Below are 19,390 nucleotides of genomic sequence, written 5' to 3'. Positions count from 1 at the left end.
AACAATCAAATGACGGATTTCTTTTGTCCATCAGTTCGCTCTACGTTTGCGTGACGGCTTGTTTAAGTGATTTACGCTGTGCAGTATATATTTTACATATATATTTTTTTACTTTTTTTCTTTTCTTTTTTAAAGCCCCTATAAATCCAATGCTCGCATTAGCCCACGCCTCCGGAAGACTGCGTCATGTAATGGCATGAGTGCATAGGATCTAGTGCAGTTATCAAAACTGACAATCTGCATAAGCCGAATATTTGCGCTGACGTGGGGAGGCAGACGTTACACACGCTACTGCAGGAATAAGCGCATTATTATTATTATTATTATTATTATTATTATTATTATTATTATTATTATTATTATTATTATTATTATTATTATTAAGGAAATTGGTTAAACACCGAACAATTCAAAAAGGGTCCTTGACCGCAGATACTTTGCTTTGGAAAATGTTACGTTGGAGAAGTCCGACTTTACTTCATTCATTTCTATTCTTAAGTGCCATGACAAGTAAGTTTCTGTTTTTATTTTTTTATTTATTGTCTTTTTTATTTTAGTTTTTATAGAATATAAATATCCTTTATTGTCGTACAAGGAGGGGATTTCTGTGCAACAGCTGCAAAGTCACTGGCAATAACAGCAAAGAGTCCCAGAAAAAAAAATTATTTATTTATTTATTTATTTATTTATTTATTTATTTATAGCGAAAAATACTGTAAATTAAAATACCGCTTAATTTTTTTATTTCAGTATTTACAAAATAGACCTCGGAGCACTCATTGGGGTCTGCCATAACAATGCGAAGTACCTGCTTGACGTCATGATATTACTGTGGTACCATGGCGACATAATTAGCCGACAAAAATGCCCCAAGAACTTCACAGGAATAAAGCCAAGTCTTGAAATATTATGAAAATCCAATGATCTTTAGGATTTTCTGTGTCATGATAGTTTCAGCTGGAGACACCACTTAAATTTCCTTTTGTAAATATGTCCATGTTGTGTTAAGATAAGATGGTATATTAATAATCTTGCAGTTTTTCCACAAGTTGCGTTTAAATGCCCCAAAGTTTAAGGGATCTTTTATATTTCATAGTGTAACTGAGTGCTGATGAGCTTGAGCTGTGGTTTTCAAACCTTTTCTGCTTAAGACAATTCTTGTGTCCTCCACCCCAACAATCACCGTCAAAAAACAATCCATTATGATCAGGAAATGGAAATAACTCCAAGTCCAAAACCAAGACTAAGGTTTGTTTCTCCCAGAATCTTTCAAATGTTTAATTTCAGATTCCTATATTGTTGATTCCCTCTGTGGCTTAACTTAAGCACCCGTCATAAGAATAAACAAAAAACTCAATTGTTATCTTCTGCCTTTCTAATATCATGTGATATACATTTATTCTCATATCCCCTCCTCTTATCCTCAAGCCTTTTTCAGAGTTCTCAAACGTGTGACCTGTTTATAAGAGATTGTGCTGCAGTAATCCCACAGACAAGCTGTCCAGCTGAGGGGCTGTGTTTTAGGGTTGACATCTGGACTGCATAAATCCATTTCTGCAGCCAAAGCTGTAACTTTTCATCCATTGTTGCTGCCGTAGATACACCTTGTCCTATTAAATTCATTTTCACATTTATTAAAATTTCTGTTTAACATAAAATCTAATTTTCATAAACTCTATTTTTAGACACTTACAGAAAGGGATTGTAGTCTATCATTCACTTTACAGCCCCCCCCAACCATCTGTCAGGCAATCACATATTCTGTCATGTTTCTCTTCTTCTCCACTCTATCGTGTGTATGTTGATGCCCTGAAATGCAAAGAAGCACATTGTTTAATCTCCCTTTGTGCAAACATCTGTCCTTTATGTTTTAACATCAATCAAAATCATCAGGACATATAATTATTTACTTAATGCAAAATTCTAAGTTTGTTTTTATTCCTGTCCAAGCATGCGAGGGTACATATGCCAAATATGCCCAAAAGCTCCTGACGGACCTAATGACCAACTACACAAGTGCGCTGAGGCCTGTGGAGGACACAAATAACATCCTGAATGTGACTCTGCAGGTTACACTCTCACAAATCATCGACATGGTAAAACACCAGAGCACAAACATTAAGGATACATTTCAACTAAACTTTTCCCTGTTTGAAAGGATTATATAACATGCCTTTTAATGCCCATTTTCATTTTCTTTTTTTTTTTTTTTACAGGATGAGCGAAATCAAATTTTGACTGCTTATTTGTGGATAAGGCAAGTCTGGTTTGATGCGCACCTCAGATGGAATAAAGATGAGTACGATGGACTCGACACCATCCGTATTCCTGGTAGTTATGTATGGAGGCCTGATATAGTGCTATATAACAGGTATGTTCGACGGGCGTTGATAGTTAAGTTTCTTGTAAATTTGGTGAACAGATGCTGCCATAATTGGCAATAAACAGAAATAAACAAATGGCCTAATTTATTTCTGGTCCTTGATAGTTCATAACATATTAGTCAAAAAAAAAAAAAAGAAAAAAGAAAATCCCTCACAATTACACTGACTGACCAGATGTTGACAAAAACAATAACCGAGAAATTCTAACTTGCAAAAACCCTTAAAATGTTAACAGTCTTACAAATCGAGTCTTTTCTTTGTGGAATGGCTGTGAACAATATTGCCTTAATTTACTTGTTGAGATAAGCTGACTGTTTTTCCAGCGCAGACAACCATTTTACCGGCCCGATGGATACCAACGTGGTGATCCGGCATGACGGCCAGATGATGTGGGATTCCCCTGCTATCACAAAGAGCTCATGCAAGGTGGATGTGTCCTTTTTCCCCTTCGATGGGCAACAGTGCAGGTTCACTTACGGCTCCTGGACCTACAATGGAAACCAGCTGGACATCCTGAACGCCATGGAGAGCGCCGACCTGGCTGACCTGGTGGAAAACGTGGAGTGGGAAGTTCTCGGCATGCCGGCAAAGAAGAATATTGTTCAGTATGGATGCTGTGCAGACCCATACCCAGACGTGACCTACACGCTGAAGCTAAAGAGAAGAGCTTCCTTTTATGTTTTCAACCTCCTCATACCATGTGTGATGATCTCCTTTCTGGCTCCACTGGGTTTCTACCTGCCTGCTGATTCTGGGGAAAAGGTTTCTTTGGGAGTCACTGTGCTGCTGGCACTCACCGTCTTCCAGCTGCTGGTTGCAGAAATTATGCCACCTTCTGAGAACGTGCCACTAATTGGTGAGGAAAATAATGTATGTTCAAATCCCACTTTACACGATTGCAACATGCAGACACATGGCACAAATGTTTTATTTTTCTTGCCTTTTTAACCTCTACAGGAAAATATTACATTGCAACGATGACAATGATCACAGCCTCCACTGCCCTGACCATCTTTATCATGAACATTCACCACTGCGGCCCAGATGCCAAGCCCGTTCCCAAGTGGGCTAAGAAAGTCATTCTGCAGTACATGGCCCGGATGTGTTTTGTCTATGAAGTTGGGGAGAACTGCATGTCGGCAGAGTCAGAGAGACAGGAACCTGCACTTGTAAGCAACACTAGCTGCACCATGAATGGGCAGGTGTGTCCAGGAAGAGAGGACGACTGCATCATCAAAAGTGGTCAGGAAACAGCTGGATCCGCCATCACAGAGGAGAGAGAAGAAATGGATCAAATCCTAAGTCCATTAGGATCAGTAAGTAGGAATCCTACAAACCATAACAGCACTTGGAGGAACGGCATCTTCTTGGACTGTGGGGAGTCAGGGGATCCGGTGAGATGCAGGAAGGGAGGCGTGAGTGATGTAGAGAGAAAAGATGACAGGATTTCCTCTAACACTTATCCTACCGATGGGCCACTGCTGCATAACATTGAATACATCGCCAACTGTTACAGAGATCAGAGGGCCACACAGAAACGGACTGGGGAGTGGAAGAAAGTAGCCAAAGTTTTAGATCGCTTTTTCATGTGGATGTTTTTTATAATGGTGTTTTTTATGAGCCTCCTTATCATGGGCAAAGCCGTTTAATCAGCACTACTTTTATTTGATTGTTAAAACTGCTTTAAAGCCTCCAAATGATAAAATGAGATCTTTAAGAAAGATGTGCAGCATATTTTTATTTGCAGCCCATAAAAGGCAAATTTTGTTAGCAAATCAAGAACAAATGTATACTATATTTGTTTTTACCTCGGGTAAATTTTCTTCTTGTTCTTAAGTAATAGAATACCGAGCTCTTTTTGTAAATTAGATAGAGAAATTTTTGTATGCAACATAAGAAAGTGGTGTCTGACATTATGGCAGTACCTTGAAAAGGTATTCATAAACCTAACATTTTTAGAGTTTTTTTGTGATATACAACTGTCATGGTTGGCGTTTAGAAAAGACTAAAATGCAGCAGGATGGAGGCAGATGTAGGATGAAGATGAATTCAATTATGAACAGAAAAACTTACATTACATGACGCCACTGTCTTAAGAAACAGAGGCATCAGGGTGACAGGAGCAGAAAGTGTCAATATAACGGAAATTTAAATGAAGAACAAAGAAAACCGATGAGCTTATATACATTGGTAGAAATTACAAAACAAAGAGAACTAATTAGAGGCAAACCAAGCTGAGAGAAGGAGTAGACAGAGGTGAACCAGATGATAGATATGACATACACACCTCAAACACACCTGAATGAAATGAACGGGTCATTATCAGGCCTCTGCACAGCTGAATGGCATACGGATGAGTAAATTGAGCTATTCAATTCAGATGTGTCAGAGGAGAGATGCATCTAAAAGTTGCAGGATTAGAGGATTGTATTGCATGGTTTTTTCCCATCTGCTCCAGCTGTCACTGTCCCAATGAATACAAGGCTCATTGATGGACATTGATGGATAAAATCGATTAATGGAAATTGACATCAGCGCCATGTTTAACTGTTTTACCCCCTTTTTTTGTTTGTTTTGTTTTAAATACTCATAAGAGGTTACAGTCATGGGATAGGCAATTAAATTTCAATGTTAGTTCTAAGTTTTTGAACATAACAATTTGAGTTTCTATACATACCATTTTGCCCATGTCATGTTTAGTACATCTGATATTTACTTACATTTTTAGTCAAAGCTCAAAGAATGATTTATTTATTAAATCTAGCATTGTTTAATAATAGCCAAAAAGTAACTAAAAATGGTTTAAATAACAAAAGTCATTAGTGACTTTGTCTCTGGTTAACACAATGTTGTGAATGAATAACAATGATAACGGACATTATGTTATAGTTTAAAGAACATTTTTAGCATCTTCTATACGTGGCTTGAAAAAAAAAGTGAGCATACTGCTGTGATAATAAATAAAAGAACATGCACAATACATCTGAAAACTATCTGCTGAGTCAGATGTAAAAGGAGAAGGCATAAGCAATAAGCAATGTGTCAGAAATGATTTATTAAGCTGTTGCTATCGTTGCAGAAAACTCAAATTTAACTGACAACTCACTCAAAATGATCAGAATGTTCCTGCAGTTTGAGAAAAGGAGAGTTTCTCACTGTTCCTGATATTTTAGGTAGAAATGGAGTTCATCTTTTAAAACAGTTCATTTTTAGAGGTCACTAAGTCATTTAGCTACAGAGTTTTAGCCACAGTAGTGGCTAAAACTCTGTAGCCACTGCTACAGAGTTTCATAGCCGACTGCTCATACAATCAAAATCCGATTAACAGAATATTTTCATGACAGGTCAAAATACAGAGTAGTACAGGGTAATTTACCAAATTAACCAAAATATGGAAGTTGTTGCTTATTCACTGTGTGTGACAGTGATTTAAAAAAGAAGAGTTCCCAATTAGAGTGTCAACAGAGTGCATCAGAATACATCAGATATATTTTGTAATGGTGTGGAGAAACATAGATTGAAAATGTCTCACAATCCTATAAGCTCTAAGCTTTTAATTAAATGAGGGTATTGGCCTTGTAAAAATGTAAAAATGCAGAGGAAAAAAACATCTAGATGGAAATTACTGTTTTTCTTTTGAGTATTTGTGCAATCTTATCTCGTAATGACCTTGTTTGTAGTCCATAAATAATAGGATTTAAATTGGCAGGCACGACATGAAATAAAATGTATGCAATCTTCCTTAAGTCTGGATGATCTGGAAATCGATGCAATATAATAGTTAGGAACCCTGACCAGAGCATAATCAGATAAAGAATGAGGTGGCTTGAGCAGGTTTGAAGCGCTCGGTTATTCATCTCCTTGTTTTTCTTCATCCAGCAGATGAGAGCTATTCTGATGTAAGTAGCAGTGATGCCTCCAATCGAACAAGTAAACAACAGCACCGTAAAAAACAGTCCGTATATGTTATTAATGGACACGTCCTCACAAGAAAGCTTGAACAGTGATGGATTATCACAGAAGGCATTTTGTATAACTGATCTGCAGCGGGACAGCTTGCCTGTGAGACCTAAGAGCACAGACACTAGGAGTAAGGAAACGCCCCAGGCAGTGGCAGACAGGCCGATCACAGCTTTATTAGTCATGATGGAGCCGTACCTCAGAGGGTGGCAGATTGCCACGTATCTGTCGATAGCCATGATAACAAGAATCATGTGCGATGCAGATCCAAAGGTGTGGCTGTGAAAAGCTTGAAGCAAACACTGGTTGTAGGTGATGAAACGTTTGGTGGACAGGACATGAGCCATAAGCTGAGGCAGCAGGACTGTGTTGCCGATCAGGTCATTCACAGACAGGTTACAGAAGAGGAAGTACATGGGCTGGTGCAAACTCTTTTCCTTTATGATAAGTGTGAGAACGCCGACGTTAGAAAAGAGCAGAGTGGAGTATACGAACAAAAGTAAAAAAAACAGAGGGTATATGTACTCTGGAGATATTTCAAATCCTTGGATCTCCAGGATATCAGATGGCATTGAAGTATTTTCCCCCATTTTTATTCATATGGTGAGAAATCTAAAAAAAAAAGTACATTGTAACAATTTATATAAAACTATTGCACAGACTGACCAAAGCGAAACATGTAATTGTGTGTACTAAAATATATTTACAAATGTTATTTTATTTATTGACTCAGTAAAAACACTTTCATATCACTGCATGTACTTTCACCAAGTTGTAAACCATCATCTGAGTAGAAATGTTATCTGTAATGTCTTATCCATTACATTACTAATATAAATGAGGAGAAAGAAAAAAAAACATGCAGATTAAATTGATTTCAAGTAAAAAATATTAATCAGAAGCAACATGCTTACCTTTTTTCTTGACATGCATGTGTAATAGAAGTACTCTATAAAACCCCAAAACTGCTGATGCCAGACTGAGGAATGTCTGCAATCATAAATACTTTGCTGGGGTAGGAGTGATTCCCAAGTTAATTAGATGTTGACATTTTATTTCATGTTATGTGTTAGTAGAGCTGGATTATGTCCTGCCTTTAAGTGAGAAGGATTTTCCCACATGTGCAGATGTGGGATTCTTTAGAACGTAAGTTTTCCTCATTACATTAAGACATTTTTTTTTTACTCATTTTCAGTATTACCAGGATAGAATAACAAAACAGCAAAACAAAACAAATCAACACTTGGCATCTTTAAGTAAACTTACAATAAAGATGTTGTGCAGGAAAATGCTTGGTTTGGCTACAAATAGGCAAAATTAGTTTTTAGCAAAGGTGGCAATTTTCATCAAAGTTACTAAGTCGGGGATCACCTGATTATAGGGAATTTATAACCAAATGAATACCTTCCTGGTGAGATGTGGTTTTATAAAACAGACTACAGAACACTGTCTTATTAAAACACTGGCATTCTCAAACATCAAGCACTACATATACATACACCACAAACACAAACCGAATGAGTTTATTGACAAAATATCTCAACTTCCATAAAAAAATACTTTAACTAGTTAGAGACATTAAGCTAAACTTCTAAGTAAAAGTGAAACAAACAAAAAAAAAAACATAAAATAAAAACAAATGAGAATAAACCGAAACCAATAACCCATTCAATGATGCATCGATGTCACTGTGAATATGTAGGTTTAAAACCCAAGGTTTTATGTGAGGAATTTGAATTTCATTAAAATATTGTATTAGCAATCAATGGCATTTTGGGCAGTTCATTTTTAATGTGTCAACTAACCATGACAGTGACTGACTTAATGGAGTTGTTGTGGCCATTTATGTATAGTTTGCAAATTGTAATTTCTACTAATTTAGTTTTCTATTTTGGGAAGTTAGAATTTACTTAAGATAGTTTAGATCCAAAATCTGTAGTTAATTTGTATTTTTGAATTGATTAGATTATGTTGGTAATTGGTTAGACCCTCCCATTAATTTGAGTAATTAAAAACACACCGGGTGCTCACGTAAAACTCACAAACAACAAAAAAACATGCTCTGAAATTTGATAGGACACAAGTGGTAAAATGATTCATATGCAGTAAACTAAGAAAGATACAACAAAATGAGTAAAAGATCAGCATGACCATGAAATCATCATCAGTTTAATAAAGTTAGTTTCTCTGGGGTAAAATGATTAGCTTTTCCCGATGTCCCAACTGTGCTTTTGTGGTCTCTGTTCCCCGTGGACTAAGATGACCACAGCAGTGCTCTGTTTCAATTAAATATGCTGCTGGAACAAAACGACATCAATGGTCTTATTAATGAGACATTTTTGCTTATTTTGTAACCACTGTTGCTCATTTCATTTAGTAAACGACACACTAGGAAGTTTTCAAAGTTGCCTCATTTGCCAACTTAACAACTGATTTACTTGCCGCCTCCCAAGAGAGTGGTTGGACAACATCCCTTAGTGGGAAATAAGATTTACATTAGATGGAGGTACGAGGTGGTTAGCATTTGTCCAGGGATTAATTATTTTGTGAGACAGTTAATAACAATAATTTAATCACATCTCAAAGGGCCTCATTATTAAGAGTGTTTTGACAGCAAAATGAAACAACCAATTGATGCAATTTTTCCATATTGAAGAGCGTTATGTCACAGATGTCTAATAGTTTGCTCACATCAAATGTTTTTCATAAACCACAATTAAAAAAATAACATAGAGTTGCAGTCACCAATGTTGCTTTACAGCAGGAAGATCTCAGGTTCCAAAACGCTGTAATTTCTGTACAGTAGAAGTGTCCAAACTTTTTGCCCTGAAGGCCAAAACTGTCTAGTTGAAAGCACTTGGATGTCACTTTTTTAAGTTGGCAAATAAATTTATTGTGTATTTGTTTTACTTTGTGCAATAATAAACTAAACATATGGCATTTTATTTAAATGAACAAAAACAGATTTTGTAGAAGAGAGAAAATCTGTAAATCACTCTTTATATGTGAAAGTATATAAAAAGTCTAACATCTGTTTTTATTAGTAGACAGACATTTTCTAATTTTTTGAGTGTGGTGTGGGCTACAATTTTTTCAGCAACACTTGCTGTATTAACCAATAGACCCGGATGCATTCAGGGGTACTTCTGTGTAAAAGTTGCTGAATTTTTATACTTCCAATAACAACAAAATTAAGATGGATGCAGAAGCCTGGTTAACAAATGAGAAATGCTTTTTGCTGTACCTAAAATGTTGTTGTTTTAAGAAAGTTTTAGTTGTCTGTGAAAAGATGAAAAAAAAGTGTCCATCTGAATCAAACACTTGTGCTTGCAGGTCAGATTTGCATCTTTCTAGAATTGAGGGCCACTCATAATCCTTTAGAGGGCCTCACTTCGGACGCTGCAATAATCTGCTGTAAAGTAAAAGACACAGCGCAAGAAATACATGGTGGTCCAGAAGGAGTGAATGCTGCAGTCTGCAGGGGTTCGTTAGAAAGCTTTTTAAACTAATTTTAATGGTGCATTATTCTTAATGCACTAGTTGATAACTAGGATTAATTGGAATGTATATGTGTTTGAACTGAAATTACATTTATTGTCAAGTCCCTCAAGATGACATTTGTTGTGAATTGGACAATTCAGAGTCATGCTGAGTTCATACTGGTGGAAAGGAGCAGAAATTGTCAGATTTGTTTGTTTGGTCTACAAGCAGCTTTCTGTCTGCAGGGCAGTCAGGTTTAACTTTGAAGTTTCCCGCTTGCAACTCTGACTTCAGAAGATTGGTTCTGAAGAAACTTGGGACATTTAAGCATAAACTACATCCTATGTAGAACCGATGTAGATATGTGCTTCTTCTGTTTAAAAAATGTCTACCAGACTGAAGATACATGAAAAGATGTTTGCTGAGGTAATCCTTGTTCTAAAAAGTTGGAGAAGTGCTGATCTAAATCCTGCAACGCCACTGATAATCCCTGAGGTAAATAGTGATGGAAACGAGGAAGTGAGAAACAATAAAAAGCGATGCACGGCAGTCATCACCAGACCAACCTGCCATTTAGTGAAACATGAAGTGTGTCAACTGTTACTACTCCAAATTCTGGCTTGATTTCAAATAATGGGTATAAACGATTGTCTTCTATCTTGATCAATCTTATTAAAATGGAAAACAGCTCATTTGGAATCAGTTCTCCACTAACACTGGAGACGTTTTTTATTCCACCTGGAGGAAAGTATCCAATATTTCTGTTTGGTCTAGCCGTTTACTTGTTTGGAATGTCATGCAACCTGACTCTGATATCTTTGATTATTCTGAAGAAAAACCTTCACAAGCCCATGTATTTCATCCTGATTAGTCTGCCGGTGAATGATCTGATAGGAATAACTGCCATGCTTCCAAAAATACTTTCAAATATTGTTACAGAGACTCAGGAAGTTTCCTATCCGCTCTGTGTTCTACAAGCTTTTCTTCTGCACATGAGCGCCGGTGGAATTCTGTTTGTTCTTGCAGCAATGGCGTTTGATCGTTACATTGCCATCTGTATGCCATTACGCTACAGCTCTGTCATGACTCCAAGGATTGTTGCTCTTATTATTTTCCTTGTTTGGAGTTCTGACTTTGTCTGTATCCTGTCACTATTTTCTCTCCAGTCAGGGCTGCCCAGGTGCAGATCTGTAATACTGAGCGTATTTTGTGACAACCAGTCTCTCCTGAAGCTCACGTGTGGGAACTTAATTCTCAACAACATAATTGGGCTATTTATCACAGTTTTCATACAAGTTTTAAGTATGTCTATTCAGGCCTATTCTTACTTTAAAATTCTGGTTGCATGTTTGAGTCGGAAGCAATCTGATGCAAAGGCGAAAGCAGTGAACACGTGTGTTGCACAGGTGGTTATTCTTGTCATGTTTGAGATTGCAGGAACTTTCACTGTTTTATCACATAGGTTCCAAAATATTTCCCCTGACTTACAAAAGGTAATGGGGATGCTAATGTTTATTTTACCTCCACTTATTAACCCGATTGTGTATGGCCTCTATACCGGTGAAATACGCAGAACCTTTCTGAGTGTCTTCAAGAGCAGAATATCTTCCTGAATGTCACTCAGATCCTGGAGTCCTTTTATTTACTTATCTTGTACACGGTCAAAGTCACAAATTTAACAAGGCAGAAATCTAAACCTACATTGTGCGGAAAAACAATCAGAAACCTGATGTGAATGATCCATAATAAATCCGTAGTTTATTGTTTTTATGAATCCATAATAAAAACACAGTGTTTTTATTACTGTGTATGAAAAGGTTGTTTTCATTTCACTCTTGTTTGGAGAAGGTATTTCATGGGAAGCGTCATGTTTTTTCAATTAAAATGCTTGTGGTTTATTATGTTTGCAATTTTCAACCCTGATATAATACTATGAGCAAAAGTTTATTTTATAGAACTGAAAACAATGGTGACCTGTAAAATGTTGTTGCTCTTTTAGTTGCATGTAAGATTTTTTTCTGGCTGTGTAAATTATGAGTGGTTTTGTCCATAATTTAACATGTAAGACCTTTGAAATTATCATATGCAAAACATCTAAAATGAACCAATCCCAAATGTAATTATTCAATGTTTTTTTAACCATTTATGTTTTTCATATAAAAGAAATCTGTGTGTTTTAAACAAAATAATGTAAATAAACATTATGTCAAATATGATGATGCTATAATAAAAATTGACTTTCTAAAACAAAGTTCAAGGTTGAAATCATTTCTTTTTTTTTTTTCTAATACACGGATTACTCCAGATCCCTACTAAAAAGTTCACATTGTGGGTTAGTACAGTTTTGATCTTGAGGTGAAATTAGGCCCTGAAACTCAATACACATTTGAAATGATATTGAATCATGATCGAAAAACCTAAATTAGTATTCTGCAAAGCAAACTAAAATCTAAAGAAGGAAAACCATGTCATATGCTCTGGTGGATTTACACTGCTGAAGGGAGTCCTCTCAAAGTACAGTAATTTTCACACTGAAAATGTACTTCAAGGAATGCATAGGAAATTCTACAGTGGACTGAAATAGGATGATTTTCTGTTTAATTGACTCTGACTGGTGACTTGCCCTTCAAAACAAATTAAAAAATCCAGTCTTATTTTTCCAAACAGAGTAACTGAGTACAAAGCTGATGCTAACATGCAAACGGTTGATTTAGGCAGCAAGAGTGAGAGAGAATTACAACTTTCAACAAGACATGAAAGACATGAAGGCTAAACCAAGTACAGCAAAGCTGATCTGTTTTATCCATATTAGTCTTTAAGCTTCTGTTATAAAACATGCGGCACTTGGAATTTTCAAAGTTAAAGCTTCACATCTTCTGGAAAGTATATACCGTGTCTGTTGCTTTTATCTTAATGCCAGATAATTATGCTGATTGGTTTCAGTTTCTATGCTCACCACAGTACTGCCCTTCTCAAAGTGTCCAGTGATTTCCACATAAATACAGACTATGGAAGAACCACAGTTGGACCTCAGTGCAGCACTTGACATGGTTGACCATGACATATTATTGAAATGACCAGAGAGCTGGGCTGGGCTCTGTGGTACACTGGTTCAAGTTTTACCTAAAGGACGGGGACTTTCTTCTTTATCAATAGGTAACTTCTCATTGGAGCAGTTACACGTGGGGTACCCCAAAGTCCAGTTTATCTTTGGACCTAAAGAGGAACAATCACGAGTCAGCAGCTTCAGTTATTAAAGATAGAAACTAGTGATCTGGTCTGAAATCTGGGTGTAGTGATGGAATCAGACCTAAACCTTTATAGACACATAAAGACAGTTACAAAGTCAGACTTCTAGCATTAATATTGTCCCATTAAGATTGTTAGAAACACATTTGTGTTTATCTTTAGTTTAAATGATTACTGATCACTTGAATTGACAGCAGGTCTGTCTAAAAAGTCAGACAGCTGTAGCTGATATAGAACGTTGCTGCTCATGTTCTAAAACTAGGAAAATAGAGCACATCAACCCAGTCCCTACACTGGCTCAGAGAAACTTTAGAATACTTTTGTTAGTTTGACTGAATGGCTTGGAACCAAAATACAGTAAAAACTTCTTGTCACTCTATCAACCTTTCAGACCACTTAGATTTTCTGGTTCAAATCTACTCTGCATTCCCAAAGTCAGAATTAAACACAGAGAAGCAGGATTCAGTTTTTAAGCATCACTAATCTGGAACAAACTTCCAGAAAACTGCAAAGGTGCTAAAACATCTTGGGTTTAAATCAAGACGAAAATCCCAGCTGGTTATAGCTGTCTTTGATTAATAATAATGGAAACATTGACCAATTCTGGTCTTCTTTTCGATATTTGATGATGATCACTCGATGATTTTGATAATATTTGACACAAAGTAACATTAGTTACTTGTTTGCTGTTCTCAACACAATTTATTAAGTTGTTTTCATCATATCTAGCATGTTGAACTGCCTTGTAGTAAATGTGCTCTACACATTTACTTGACGAAAGTAGAAATATAACATCTTTAAGTAACATTTTAACAAAATTAAATTTGGTTTCTTCTGTTATATGTATCACCAAGAAGGCACATTAACACATGTAATACTTTGATGGTTTAAATAAATAATTTTACATAAATGAAGCATAAAAGACTTGTTTCTGAACATGTCGGCTTCTTCTGGATAATTGAGTAAATAAATAACATATTTAATCTGTGCCAAAGTTCTTGATAATTAAGGTATTAGTTGCATTTATTGTTTTGTCATGATTTGTACCCTTCGCGATCCTGCAAGGATAAGCATGTTAGATAATGGATGGATGGATGTCATGATTTGTTTTGGTGTCTGTACTTGATGTTATTTTTAGTGATACATGACTTTAATCCCACACATGCTCTCTTGGGTCGCCTGCGGCTTATATAAAAAGCAAACAATTTCCACGACAGAACTGGTGAGCATGACAAAACGGACTGCAAAGGGTAAGAACTTAAGAACTTAAGGTGTGAAACATTTCACTGAATGCAGGTTTTGCTTTAAAATATATATATATATTTTTTATTTCAGGTCGAAATACCACATCATCTGGAAAGACGAAGGCTGCAATTCTTCGCAACGACGGTGAAGAAAAATACAACAGACATGTCTGCCAATTCATCTTCAGTGAAATTTGTTATAATGGCAACCCTGGGCTTATCTCCAACCCACATTTATCCAGCATTTATATTGGGAACACTTACCTATCTCATTATTGTATTCTGCAATTCACTGGTCGTATTGACAATTGCACTGAGTGAAAGGCTACATAGACCTATGTTTCTTTTGCTTATTAATCTGCCCATTAGTGACATTCTCGGCGCAACAGGTTTTTTCCCTCAGCTTGTTTTCAGCATTTTGACACAGAACAGAATTATCTCCACTTCTGCATGTATAACTCAAGCTTTTCTCATTCATTTGTATGGCAGTGGAAACCTTCTGATATTAAGTGTTATGGCATATGATAGATACATTGCAATATGCAATCCACTTAAGTATAATACCATCATGACTTCAAATTTTGTTGTCAGAATAATCTTTCTTATATGGCTTTTAAATTTCTTAGTTATGGCCATACTGTTTGCTTTAACTTTACAGTTTAACATTTGTAGGACAAACATTGACGATCTCTATTGTAACAATCCATCATTTCAAAAATTGTCTTGCGGGGACAACCGTGTCAGCAACTATTATGGAATATTCATAACATGCATGCTTAACGGAGGTTCAATGTTAATAATAGCTTATACATATACACAGATTTTGCATACATGCGTTATGAATAACAACGCTGACAGCAGGAAAAAAGCGTTTCAAACATGTGGAACCCATTTAGTCGTTTTTTTGGTCCTGCAAATTAATAGTGCCTTTACAATCATCTCTCATCGCTTTCAGAATGTGTCCCCTTTTCTGAGAAGGGCTTGTGGGGTGTCTATCCTGATCTTCCCGCCATTCTTGGACCCAATAATATATGGACTTAAAACCAAAGAACTAAAGGAAAGTATAATAAAATTTCTTAAAAGGCAAGTGGGACCAACAAAGTAGCTTTCCTTTTTTTGTGTGGATTTTATTGTCAAAGTAAGTTTGTTACTTCTGTGACATCTATTTTATTTTGATTGATTATTTGGGTATACATTTTTATAATTATGCTGGTGCTTACAATTGACAGTTTTTTTTTTTTCCAATGTTCCTCAGAACTTGTGTTCCCATTGCATAACCTACTGAAGAGTTTCTCAGAGTACATGAGACTAAATTAGACTGTTGGTTGTGTTTTTTTTTTTTTTTTTCGCAACTTAAATAAAAGTTTTTCAAATACAAATACAGAATGCTTCTGTACATTTGTTTCTCACTAATGCAAAGCCAGTGTCTGGGGATTCTTTGGTAGTGATGAGTTTTTCCACATGTTTTGTTGTTCTGTTGCTCTCTAGCTGAACATTTTGTTCCACTTGGAGGTCAAGTGAAAATATGGTGAGCACCATATATTCTGACTGGAAGTAATTAAAGCATGCATCACCTACCCTAAGTAATAGTGTCATATGTCTAAATTGAAAAGAAAAAAAAATACGGCTTAGAAAACTTTGTATACTGTTAAAATTTTATTTGTAATTACATTGTTTAATTCAGTCTTCAAACTACCAGAATTTGCACATAAATTTATTCTTCTGTCTGTCTATGACATAATTTGGTAACACTTTATTTGAAGGGGTGTGCATAAGACTGACATGACACTGTCATAACACCTGTCATGAACATAAAGAAGTCTTTATGAATGTTTATGACAGTTGCCATGAAGTGTCATTCGGTAAATAATGACACTTTTAGTGCAAAGTTGCACTGAAAGTCCATTAAAAATGCCAACTTTGCATTAAACTATCACAATTTAAAAAATCATGCAAAGTTGGCACTTTTAATGGACTTTTAATGCAACTTTGAATTGAAAGTGTCATTTTTTCATGACAGGTGTTATGTCATGTTTATGTCAGTCTTATGCACACCCCATCAAATAAAGTGTTACCCATAATTTTAAAATATTAAAACAGATGTTATGATCATTTAACCAGCACTTAAAAGTAACAGTTTTTATTGATATACTGTTTAGTTTATTTAGGGTTCTGTCTTTATGTTTCTGTGAGAATTTTGTTATTTTTGGGAAAGTCTCCTAGTTTGCAATTATTTTCCTAATACCGTTTCACTACTGACCTCTTCGATCAAACGATTCTTAGGCAGATTAATTTTTTATTGGTTGCAGCGGTACAGCTTAGTACAACTTCGTCACTTGGAGTATAAAAACACAGCGTTCCCTACAACTCTCTTTCTCTGGATGTACTGTAAGTTCCAGGCATATATAAAATCACATAAGCAAAAGTTGTAAAGGAGTAAAGAAGAATATAGATTTGAGGTCCACAATCAAAGAGGGCGACACTGAGAATTATAGGGTGGGGATTATGTCAGGATGTTATGTTTCGGTACTTATTTTACCCATAATGAAAAATGAGTCCGGGAAAAATTCTCTAAGTTCTGGCAAATAGCGTTCAAGTTTTGAAAAGCAGCCTGAATGTGTGAAAAGTACCCATCAAGTTATCCATCCACGAAGCCTGTTACTTAAGCACAACCTAAAAAATTGAAAGACAGAGTGCTATGGGAAATAACATTTAAGTTGCTTTAGTGTAACATATCAATTCTGGAAGAGAAAGCTGTAAATTATGGGACAGTAACCTGCGGAGTCCAGAAATGGCTTTTGTTGGTTTGGAAAATATCACATTAAGTCTAGAAAAGTGTGTTATGAATCCCGAAAGAAACCAGCAATTTTATTTATTAATTCTGTCAAGTTTTGCCAATGTAGTTTCTTTATGATTTGGCAAGTAATTTGTAAATTCAAGACATTTATATGTAGTTTAATCTCCATGCACTTGATGGACTTTGGTTTAAATAATAGGTTTTATGCCTGGGGAAAAATACATTTGTTTTTCCCCTTTTTGCGCCCATAATCTCTTTTTTACTCAAAGTTTGAGACTCATAAGTTCGAGACTCATAAGTTCATGGGTAATGATGGGTAATAATGGGTTGTTATTATTTTGGTCATTAGCCTCAATGAGTTTTTACAATCATTTAGAAACCAAGCAGTATTTCTATACGTGTTAAAATGTAGAAATCTGGTTTGCTAACTGTTGTCATGTTTATGTTTTCCCAGATTCCCCTGAGAATCAATGTTACAGAAAAACCCATTGAAAACCCATAACACCTCTGAGAATCAGGTGCTGTTCAACCATAATTACACCTATAAAGATGGGAGTACTTCTCGACACCTAACCATTTAGACCTTAAAAACATGCACTCTAGCTCAACTGATGACCAGCCACACCACAAAATAATATAGATTTTATTTTTCCTTTTTGGTGAAAAACATTTGTTTGGGGGGGGGGCTGCTTAACTCTGGTTGTTTTAGGTTTTATTGTCAGTCTAAAACATTTAAAGGTATGCTTAAGATCCTCAATGTGATTTATGGACTGCAAGGTAAATTCTGTGAGCTGAAAGAGTGGTGATATGCTTAAACTATGCTTTGCTTTATAAACTTGATGTGATTCTATGAACAACTAGAAAAATGTCTAGTCTATATAACACATCTGTTTTACAGCTAAATGGCTACAACATTTCTTATGAAGGGGTCTTTCCTGCTTTCCTTTTTGCTGCCCTAAATTATATGATAATCCTTTTCTGCAACCTTACTTTAATTCTTACCATTGTGATGAACAAATCTCTGCATCAACCAATGCACCTGTTCTTGCTGAACCTTCCTATTAATGACCTGATAGGTTCTTCAGCACTCTTTCCACAACTCCTTAAGGAGATACTGACAAACAGCAGAAGGATGCAGCTTTCCGCTTGTATTGCACAAGCTTTTTTCATCCATATCTACGCTGCAGGTACAGTGTTTATTCTTAGTGCGATGGCCTATGACAGATACATTGCCATTTGTTACCCTTTACGTTACAACACTGTTATGACGAATGCTCACATAATGAAAATAATCACATTAGTTTGGTCTTCCTGCGTGGTTTTAATAGCTGTGCTCTTCATTCTTCTTTTACGCTTGCCTCGCTGTAGATCTGAAATTACACTCTCCTACTGTGATAATCCAAGTTTGTTGACTTTGGTGTGTGAAGATACAACCATTAATAACATCTATGGTCTTTTTATAAGTGCTCTATCACAAATTATAGCTAATGGGACGGTTTTGTATACATATCTTCGGATCCTCATTGCATGTTTTAGGTCGAAACAGTCAGACACTAAAGCAAAAGCTCTGCAGACATGTGCTACACATTTATTAGTTTTTCTCTTACTGGAGTGTTTGGGTCTTTTTACCATCATATCATACAGAATAAAGAATGTTCCACCACACATAAGAAGATTTCTAGGAGTGTCAACATTAGTTTTCCCCCCAACATTAAACCCAATCATTTATGGACTTAAGACAAAAGAAATTCGGGAAAAAGTCATGACATTTTTCAGAAGGAAATTGTTTTTTTATTAATGTACTGTGTTAAAATCTGAACTTCTCAAAACTGTAACATTTATTTTTAAGGTTTCTTTTTTTATTCTCACCAAATATACTTTTCACTGTAGATCACTGTATTACATCTGAAATATGTAAAAAAAAATCATAACTGTTATTTTTTATTCTGTTCCTCAAGCTACTTAAGTATAGTATTTTTTGAAAATCAAAGTTACATTTGAGTGCTACCATTGTGTCACAGCAAGTTTTACTAGAATATGAACTAAGGTAATTTTACTTCTCTCTTTTTTGTATAAGAAAATAGATAAGCTTTCAAAATGTTGTCCAAATGTAAAAAATTCACAAAATGTGGACATGTTAATCAGTTCTTCCTACTAAATGTATTCTTCGCTGGGCTGTTTAGGGAGCATTAAAGAACAATATGTGTTGAGTGTGTGGAAACCCTCCTAATAAAATTAACTTTCTGTTTAAGAATTAAAGTAGTTGGTGCAGATTG

At 35.8% G+C, this 19,390-nt stretch overlaps 5 protein-coding genes across 5 annotated transcripts; 4 read left to right on the top strand and 1 right to left on the bottom strand.

Annotated features, from left to right (window-relative positions):
* The first annotated feature begins 39 nt into the window (after positions 1-39).
* Positions 40-4,033, top strand: LOC106910044 (neuronal acetylcholine receptor subunit alpha-10-like). The gene is made up of 5 exons (XM_014976594.2): positions 40-510; positions 1,951-2,096; positions 2,217-2,371; positions 2,708-3,240; positions 3,342-4,033. Exons 1-5 carry the CDS (start codon positions 450-452, stop codon positions 4,031-4,033), a joined length of 1,587 nt encoding a protein of 528 aa, XP_014832080.2. The 5' UTR covers positions 40-449.
* Positions 4,034-5,995: 1,962 nt separating this feature from the next.
* Positions 5,996-7,129, bottom strand: LOC106910042 (olfactory receptor 52N4-like). The gene has a single exon (XM_014976592.2). The coding sequence runs from the start codon at positions 6,932-6,934 to the stop codon at positions 5,996-5,998; it is 939 nt and encodes a 312-aa protein (XP_014832078.2). The 5' UTR covers positions 6,935-7,129.
* Positions 7,130-10,501: 3,372 nt separating this feature from the next.
* Positions 10,502-11,437, top strand: LOC106910041 (olfactory receptor 52J3-like). The gene has a single exon (XM_014976590.2). It carries the CDS (start codon positions 10,502-10,504, stop codon positions 11,435-11,437), a length of 936 nt encoding a protein of 311 aa, XP_014832076.2.
* A 2,964-nt stretch (positions 11,438-14,401) lies between these two features.
* LOC106910039 (olfactory receptor 52N2-like) lies at positions 14,402-16,081 on the top strand. Its single transcript, XM_014976588.2, has one exon. It carries the CDS (start codon positions 14,484-14,486, stop codon positions 15,420-15,422), a length of 939 nt encoding a protein of 312 aa, XP_014832074.2. The 5' UTR covers positions 14,402-14,483; the 3' UTR covers positions 15,423-16,081.
* A 1,898-nt stretch (positions 16,082-17,979) lies between these two features.
* LOC106910043 (olfactory receptor 52B2-like) lies at positions 17,980-18,912 on the top strand. Its single transcript, XM_014976593.2, has one exon. The coding sequence runs from the start codon at positions 17,980-17,982 to the stop codon at positions 18,910-18,912; it is 933 nt and encodes a 310-aa protein (XP_014832079.2).
* Positions 18,913-19,390: the final 478 nt, after the last annotated feature.

The sequence above is a fragment of the Poecilia mexicana genome, unplaced genomic scaffold (assembly GCF_051168715.1).
Source record: "Poecilia mexicana isolate PSO_F unplaced genomic scaffold, ASM5116871v1 scaffold_13, whole genome shotgun sequence".
NCBI classification, from domain to species: Eukaryota; Metazoa; Chordata; class Actinopteri; order Cyprinodontiformes; family Poeciliidae; genus Poecilia; species Poecilia mexicana.
The sequence above is the reverse complement of the archived record's forward strand: the minus strand, read 5'-3'. Positions and strand labels throughout refer to the sequence as shown.

What these genes read in the sequence shown, in the direction of transcription:
- LOC106910042 (XM_014976592.2), bottom strand. Translation starts at nt 6,934, where the DNA reads ATGGGGGAAAATACTTCAATGCCATCTGATATCCTGGAGATCCAAGGA.
- LOC106910043 (XM_014976593.2), top strand. Translation starts at nt 17,980, where the DNA reads ATGTCTAGTCTATATAACACATCTGTTTTACAGCTAAATGGCTACAAC.
- LOC106910041 (XM_014976590.2), top strand. Translation starts at nt 10,502, where the DNA reads ATGGAAAACAGCTCATTTGGAATCAGTTCTCCACTAACACTGGAGACG.
- LOC106910044 (XM_014976594.2), top strand. Translation starts at nt 450, where the DNA reads ATGTTACGTTGGAGAAGTCCGACTTTACTTCATTCATTTCTATTCTTA. An exon ending in ATTCTTAAGTGCCATGACAA is followed by an intron (nt 511 to 1,950) that starts GTAAGTTTCTGT and finishes TTCCTGTCCAAG; the next exon opens with CATGCGAGGGTACATATGCC. An exon ending in TCTCACAAATCATCGACATG is followed by an intron (nt 2,097 to 2,216) that starts GTAAAACACCAG and finishes TTTTTTTTACAG; the next exon opens with GATGAGCGAAATCAAATTTT.
- LOC106910039 (XM_014976588.2), top strand. Translation starts at nt 14,484, where the DNA reads ATGTCTGCCAATTCATCTTCAGTGAAATTTGTTATAATGGCAACCCTG.